The sequence below is a fragment of the Saccostrea echinata genome, unplaced genomic scaffold (assembly GCF_033153115.1).
Source record: "Saccostrea echinata isolate AGI-Se365-2 ecotype Australia unplaced genomic scaffold, CSIRO_AGI_Sech_v1 ptg000047l, whole genome shotgun sequence".
NCBI lineage: Eukaryota > Metazoa > Mollusca > Bivalvia > Ostreida > Ostreidae > Saccostrea > Saccostrea echinata.
Genome location: NW_026889796.1, coordinates 6,017,901 through 6,026,045, shown reverse-complemented (window position 1 = coordinate 6,026,045; position 8,145 = coordinate 6,017,901). Strand labels below are relative to the sequence as shown.

The 8,145-nt window shown below is 33.2% G+C and overlaps 1 protein-coding gene across 1 annotated transcript; it reads left to right on the top strand.

The window, feature by feature from the left end:
- The first annotated feature begins 270 nt into the window (after positions 1-270).
- Positions 271-7,897, top strand: LOC133203077 (metallo-beta-lactamase domain-containing protein 1-like). The gene is made up of 6 exons (XM_061338943.1): positions 271-318; positions 1,765-1,842; positions 2,025-2,123; positions 2,961-3,124; positions 6,276-6,390; positions 6,753-7,897. The coding sequence occupies exons 2-6, from the start codon at positions 1,782-1,784 to the stop codon at positions 7,028-7,030; spliced, it is 717 nt and encodes a 238-aa protein (XP_061194927.1). The 5' UTR covers positions 271-318; positions 1,765-1,781; the 3' UTR covers positions 7,031-7,897.
- The last annotated feature ends 248 nt before the right edge of the window (positions 7,898-8,145 follow it).

Genomic DNA, 8,145 nt, shown 5'->3' with positions numbered 1-8,145 from the left:
TTGAGCATATTACATGCATGATTATTAAACATTTAAGTATAATAATTATTCACAAAATGTGATTATAGTAATATTCAGCATATTCTTAATACATATACTTAGTCAATTTACTCATGGTTCATAAGTTGAGATAATTGCTAACATGTACAATTTAAAATATATATGTACATTTTGGGGAATGCTATATGAAAACTGTTACTAACTTACTAAGGATCCAAATCCCTCACTGGTTACTTTTGTATAGGTAGCGTTAATTAGTGGAACCGGATGTTCACATTGGGATTGGATCATCATCTTTTTCATCAGCAACCAGAGGCGGTAAATTACTTCTGTCTTGAGTTTCAGTCTACTTGACAAAAAATGTATTTAACAAAAGGGACAGAGAACAGGTCAGGTCAAAGAGAGTCAGAAGTGAATGTGGACGAATTGGGTTGGGAGGGATGTATGGGATCGGGGGGAGGGGGTATGCTAAGATTAGTCCGGAATATCTGACGTTTTTCAGGCTTTTTCACGATTTTGATATTTTACGTGCCAGTTTTCCTGACACGTAAAATATCAAAATCAGTAAAAAGGCCAGGAAAACGTCAGATATTTCGGACTATGCTAAGATAAGCCTAAAGGTGATTAAAAAAAATTAAACATTCGATTTAAAAAAAGATGTTTCTTGGGGGCGGGGAGGGGGAGCACAAGAGTGATGTCTACAGTGCAACAGTGGAAAAATTGCCCCGACTTGATCATCAGATCATAGGGACTTGGGACAATCTTAGCAAAATCAGGTATATAGTATAATAATATTATACTATATTACATTATATCATACTATATTATAATATATTATACTATATTATACTATATATACTAATAATATTATACTATATACCAGAATTTGCTAAGATTGTCTCAAGTCCCTGTGGACTTGATCGGCTGTTCATAACAGGTCCAGTACTAATCTCAGCGAGATCCATAGAGACTAAAAATTTTTGTCTGGTGTCTCTACGGACCAAAATTTTTAGTCTCTACGGATCTCGCTGAGATCACTGCATAACAATCAATTTAATAATGACATAATTAATGTCTAAATTTTGTGTATTCCTATGTCCTGTAAATTTTAAAGCAATCTGTACCCGTTTTAGAGATATTGATGGACAGATGCTTTACTGTACAGTGTATATATGGAGTTTTGATTCCTCTTTTTTATTCTGTTCAGAATTTTTAATTAATACTGACAAAAATTATGATAGGGGACTGGCTGTTAATATCTTTTCAAATATTTTAGAATATGAATGGAGCTACATGTAAATTAACATAGCAAGTTTCTTAATTATATCACATTACATGTGGATGGGGGAAAATTTGGTATACTTTTCAAGACAAGACCAACAATAAAAAATGATTTGTTTGTTGTACTCTGTCCGTCGATCCATAAAAATTGCCTCTACTTGATCAAAAGATGTTCAAGCACGGTAAAAGCACTTCATATTTACTTTTTTGAGTATACAAAAAAAATCTCATTAATATAAAATTTGATCGAATCTCTGCTACCAAACTATATATAAATAAATTTTTTTGTGTTACAGGGCGTTTTACAAAATATCTCACCATACACTGACTTTGACCTGATTTTACACAATAATGTCCATGTAATCACCAGAATCAGAAACATGACTTCTTTGCAGATTTCCTAAAAAGATTAAACAACTATTTATATTTTATTTTGTTCTGCCATTATGCAAAATATTCAAATGTTTTTTCATTCTTGTATAGAGTTACTACATTTCCACATGAACAAAATGTATGAAGTTTTGGTGCTCAAAGAAGGCTACAGTATACCAAAAGAAGAAGGTTTTGTAGATCCAGAATTTTTTTGTAATTTTGTAATTGAAAAGAAAAATGATAATTCAAACTTATACATGCAATTTTTCAAAAAACAGAATGTGCAGGCTCTTCTTTAATGTGATGAATATTGATAGACTGATTAATTAAAAATTACATACCATGTACATTGATTTACGCACACTATCTAGGTCAGATGAAAACAAGTGGAAGCATCACCTTAATTAAAGGCCTACATAACATCATAGTAGACACTGGGAATCCATGGGACAGAGATTTACTTCTTCAAGGCAAGCTTATGAGAACCTTCTGGATCTGTCATATTATTGTATTTGATAGTTTCATCCCATATATTATAAAATAACTAGTTTTTACAATACAGATTGCTAGCATGTATAAAACATTTTGTTGAGAACAGAATATTTATTGCTTATAAATGTATAATATGGATTTTTTTAGTTTTTAATTTTCAGAGTTCTAACATGTCTAAAAATAATAAATGCATGTGCTTATCTTTAAAGGGAAAAAAATTATCCAGAATGGCTAGGAAGCAATATAAAGATATATATTCTAAACTTTTGTAAATCTAGAATTGTTATTGATAATTCAGTAAAGAGTATTGGAAGTAGTCATTCTTTGTATATAATCAGAGAAATATTGAGGCTTTTTGGTAGCATCCCCACTTATTAAATGGTCATCTGGATGTAGAAGTTAAACCAAGGTTGATGATCAGTTTAGTAAAGCTCAAGCCAGGTTCAAAGATTTTGTAAATATCAATGTATGTTTTCCACTTGGAGTGTCAGAAATTAGACATGCTCTGTTTACAGTCAAATTTATATGTATATTTAAAGTGTGAAAAACATTTCAGTGTAAGATTGATTTTTTTTTTTTTTGGGGGGGGGTCCTCTGGATGTCTCAGGCTTTCTTTTCTACTGTTCATGCTCTCTAATGTTTTTCACTTTGTTGCCTAAATAACAAGTCCACACAATATAAATACATATATATATATACAATATTGATAGTGTTGAGTGCTGTTATATTGTTGTATGTGTCATGCATGAGACATATTATTCATACACTGTATGTCTGTCAAATAAATAAAATCTGGCCCCTCTTCATATTTTCAGGATTACAGAAATACCAGTTAACACCAATGGATGTGGACTATGTTATTTGTACTAGTGGTCGGTCAGATAAAGTTGGTAACCTGAACTTATTTACGAAGGCAAAACACATTGTCTCTGGAGAGCTCTGCTTTGAAGACAACTTCTTCAAACATGCATTTAAGCAGGTATGTGTACCCATCTTGTGGCTTTTTTATACGCCCGTCTTAAGACGGGATGTATTATGTTATAGCCTTCATGTCCGTCCGTCTGTTAGCTTTCTCGTGTCCGCCGCTCATAACTTTAATACTATTAGACCTAGGATTATCAAACTTTGTCAGCTGATACGTCTTGGGTAGAAGGTGTGTCGCGCATTAAAAGTAGGTTGCTCTGACCTTTAATTAAGATGCTATGGCCAAATATGGAAAAATCCTGTCCGGCTCATAACTAGAAAACTGTAAGACTTAGAATCATCAAACTTGGCCAATTTATGCATCTTAGGTAGAAGATGTGTTGCGACCTATTTCAAGGTCACTGTGACCTTTAATTTAGTGAATTTTTTTTTTAAAAACTGTGTCTCTATACTATTAAATTGCACAATCCCCAAAAATGTAAGAATGTTGCAGTATCCTTATTAAAAAAATGTTAAATCAAGGAAATACTTAATTTTTTTCATTATATACTTTACAGCAATCTATAACAAATGTAATGTTATAAGAGAAATTCCACCTCTCCCATGGGTTAATCATCAAGCACTGGTCAATGAGAATTTTGATAACAGAAAATTACATGTCAAATTAGAGAGAAATTAATGAGCTTTAGTGTGAGGGGCTAACTGGTAGAGCATCTCTGATCAAGCAGGTGTTATCTATATCTCCTGGGAATTAGGGAAAGGAATCAGCGTTGGATTAAATGAATCTAGTTGGCTAGCCTTTTAACTTTTAAAATGAATTTGGTGAAAAGTAAACTAACTTAAAATTGATATTGTATAATAAACTAATTTGATATTGTATAATATAATTAAAACTAATTATATCTGAGGGGGGGGGGGGGATATTGGAATCAGCATGTGTTGGTTTGTCAGTATGAACTGCAGCTTAAAACCAGTCTGACATTAACTCTAAAAAAAATCAAGTATTTTTTTTTTTTATGGTAGATAGTTCCTACAAATCTAAGAGTCATGCAGTAAAAATATTGCATCAAGATTACAAGTTTTTATTTCTTTTTATAAATCTTTGTTACAAGTTAAAAAATATCTGTTTTCAACGGAATGACATAAATATGCATATTTATTGCAATACAGACTATTAAAGCAGATAGTGCAGATCCATTCATCCCTTGGGAGTAATGAATAGACATGCATCCAGTTAAAGATTATAATTAATGAGTTCAATGTATCGGAAGGTTAGCTGTCTCAATCATTTCTGTTAGAGCATCTCTGATCAAGCAGCTCTTATCTGTATCCTTTTGGAATAAGACAGAAAATCTGCTTGTCAGTTCATAGCATATGTCATTTGATGGCCAGTCTTTTATTTTCAAAATTAATTTGGTATAGATTAAATTGTTAAGACTATTTTGAAATTGTTTAATATGATATTTTTATTTAATTTTTTGAAAATATCAAATAAATATGAAAGATGGGGGGGGGGGGGGGGGGGGGGGGAGGAAGAGGGCTGCACTGCAGATGGGCATTTGTCAAGGTCTAACACAACCAGTTGAGAAATTTATTATGATTAGTGCCTGCACAACAGGAAATGTATAAACATCAAATATATTATAAGGAATGGAAAAATATTGGAAATCTTTGAATTAAGGTTGACATTATTTTCTTGCACCCTAAACTGTTTATGATGATTGAACAATATTTGACGGGCGTATCATGCTGTGGCGGTTCACTTTATTGTCTTGATGGTATGAAAATTTGGTGATAGTATGTATGAAAAAGGAGGGGTCTTGTTGTTACATAATAGTGCGATGATATATATTTATTGCTGGATGGTTGTGATGTGATTGCCTTGAAGGGGTACATATATTTTTCCTATTATGACTTGTGCATAATTGCACATTTTCGAAGGGTACATGGCAATTATTTTTATAGCTTCTAATTCTTAATTTTCAATTTGTGATGTTGGCTTTGTATTTTTCTGAGAGACATGTTGAAGAATAAAAGATAATTTATGAGAAAAAATTATAAAGATTTTACTCTCTAATAATTGATAAATTTAACAAAGCATTATACATTTATTGACTGGGTTCCAGGGGAACATGCGTTTTGTCGGTCTCAAGAACCAAACTGTTTGCTTGAGGCCGTTAGGCCGAAGGCAAACAGTTTGGTTTGAGGGGTCGACATAACGCATTTTGCTCGAGAACACAGTCAATAAATGTTTTGTTTTACCTATTACTTTTTATTTTGACATAACAAGATGTAAATTTTGTTTACCCGCACTCTGGTTTAAACTTGGTCAATTCTGTAAAGTTCTGTTGAACTCCAACGAATGCAAATAAGATACAGCTGACCCCGCCCACACTGTGACGTAAGCGGTCCAACATCTCATCGACAGGTCCAGTATCTCGCTCTGTGGTCAAACATTAATTTTTTTATGACCGCTAATTAAGTAAAACATTGGAAATGTTACAACTTTTTTTAGTACAGAATTATATAGGAAACAATTTTTAAAGAATAAATTTTGTTGGTTTATTTACTGACTGGCAATTCTGAGGGCAAATGGAATAAGTGGCCACTTTCAAAAGTTCCCTATGGTGGCCTCTTAAAACAGGTTTGACTGTATTTAAAAGTTGGCACTTGTGTCTTGAAATAATATATGGTACATGTCAGTTTGATATGTATATAAATGTATACAAATAATATATCTTTGTAGTGTTTGCCAGTGATGTGTTAGTGTGATGGCTGGACAAACAGGCAAGGCTTTCACCATTGGTGCATGGAAATGGACTGAAGCTGTATTGTGAATTAATCAATACATGATTGTATTGTTCTTTGTGTATTACAATTCTTCCTTTATAACACATTAAATAAAAGGGAAGGAATGAACTCATAGCTGCTTTAGTTTGTCCAAAATTATCCCTGTGTAAATGTACTAATATGGTTCATACCTTAAAGCAAGTCATCAATATAGATTAAAATGACTAAATATACAAGTACATATTGTATGTGTTCCAAATGTGAATTTACAATAATTTTAGTCTTTGATGATATTATTTTTTTTGTTTTATTTGCATGTACAGATGCATGTAATTTTTCTAGCATGAACTAACTCCCTCAGCTTTCAGTATTTAGAAATTTATCCTATTTACCTCTTGTTGTATTTGATCTTGTAGGGGATTCCCTATGAAATAGATGATGAGGTTGAAGTTGTTTCTACCCCAGGCCAGTCTGGTTCTGATGTTTCTGTTCTGGTCAAAAACACTGCCCTTGGAACAGTTGCTGTTACAGGTAAAACTAGTATTCTCTACTATTGCTTTCCATTTCATCCGTGAAAATTTACATGGTGTAAGAGGTCAGAGGAATATAGGAAAAAGTTAAAGAACTGTTTTTTATGATCCAAAATCAGAGCTGTTTAGAAACAATTGTCATTTTTTCCCCATTATTGACTGCATGTACATTTTCCCAATTTATTCTTCCCAAAATGGATGAAAAAGGCTGCTTTTAAAATATAGGTGAAAAACACTGAATGGATGGAGATGGAAGAATTAAAGGGGAAGATGAATTAAGTCCAGAATACAGATCACTCCTCAAAGTATGAACCTAAAGACAGAGTAACTGACACATGTATAACCAATATGTGGTATTTGTAGGAGGTCTCTTTGAGTGTTTTGATGACCTGGAAGATCCCAGTTTGTGGCAGATGTTGAGCGAGGACCCCGAGTCTCAGGAACAGGGAAGGATCAGTATTCTTCAGCTGGCCAATCACATTATACCAGGCCACGGCAAGATGTTCCAGGTCCCCGAGGACTGCAAGCATCACCTCAGAGTCGTTATGTACAGTGAGGAACAAATCCAGCAAACCACAGAAAACACTACTACAACCTCTATACAAAGCCAGTACGTTGTCATCGAGAAAGAGGACGAATAGTAGTATTATGTGTACATTTCTCCAAGAATAAACGAGTTTGAGAAGGAGGTTTCAGTTCAAATGGAATCACCGTTGTATTCTTTCTGTTCATTTTGGGTCAAAAGTGTCTTTGCAATTTTAAATGCTGTATTGACCAATTGGTTGCTTCACAGGGTCTTTCATGTTCTTTTATTTTTTAACACATGTAGGAACAGCGTGTGTGCTGAAATTATATTAAGAAAAGCTTGTTTTAAATTTTATTTGAATGGGTTTTTTTCCAATGAAATATCTTCATTTTGTCACCGATGTTACACAAGTTTCTTCTGTTTAATCTCTTCAGCATACAATTCTAATAATTTTCTCTGAATGTGATTTTGGATGGTAATGCCTGTATCGCTGTCTATTTCCTGACAAAATTTTATGCAGTAAATTACAGTCCACCTCAGATAAAAATATCAAACTTTGTAAGTGACTTAATAGTTCTGATTATGGTGATGATGCAGAATGAACTAATGTGACACTGGCCTGAAAAATCTTCAGTGTCTCTGAAATCTCAGGCCTGTTTTATGGCTTTCTAAACCTTTTCTTGTCTTGAGAAATTGAAATGAAATAGAGCTTTATCAAGAATAAACAGAATAGTATTAACATCTTTTTAAGTCATGTTGTGTTAATGAATAGAGCTTACTTGAAAACAATAGGTCAAGAAAATTTGTAATTTGGTTTATCGGTGGGAACTGATTGGCAATTCTGTATTCGATTGCCATCCCTCATAATTATGTATTGTAATTCTGTGAGATTAGGAATTGGTTGTCAAAAAAGTCTATTATTTACGTATAGTTATTTAAGGAATCACTGTCTAGTTAGTAGAGTATGCCAGGGCATCAACGATAGTTGCCCGTTATGCAAATTATCCCACGTTTCCAACTATCGTTGATGCCCTGGCATACTCTACTAACTAGTCAGTGATTCCTTATATTTCCATTTCATTGTGAAATAAAATTGTGAATTTAGATTTTAAAAATGTAGACTAATAGATTTAAATTACACGAGGCCTCACATGTCAATTTCAATAGTCCCCGCCCACTGACGTCAAACACAAAGACAGCCGCACGAGAATTACATGCATATTAAACCTC

Bases quoted from the DNA above. Each gene is read 5' to 3' on its own strand.
- LOC133203077 (XM_061338943.1), top strand. From the start codon at position 1,782: ATGAACAAAATGTATGAAGTTTTGGTGCTCAAAGAAGGCTACAGTATA. The intron at 1,843-2,024 runs GTTTTGTAGATC...CACACTATCTAG, and splicing joins CAGTATACCAAAAGAAGAAG to GTCAGATGAAAACAAGTGGA. The intron at 2,124-2,960 runs GCAAGCTTATGA...TCATATTTTCAG, and splicing joins CAGAGATTTACTTCTTCAAG to GATTACAGAAATACCAGTTA.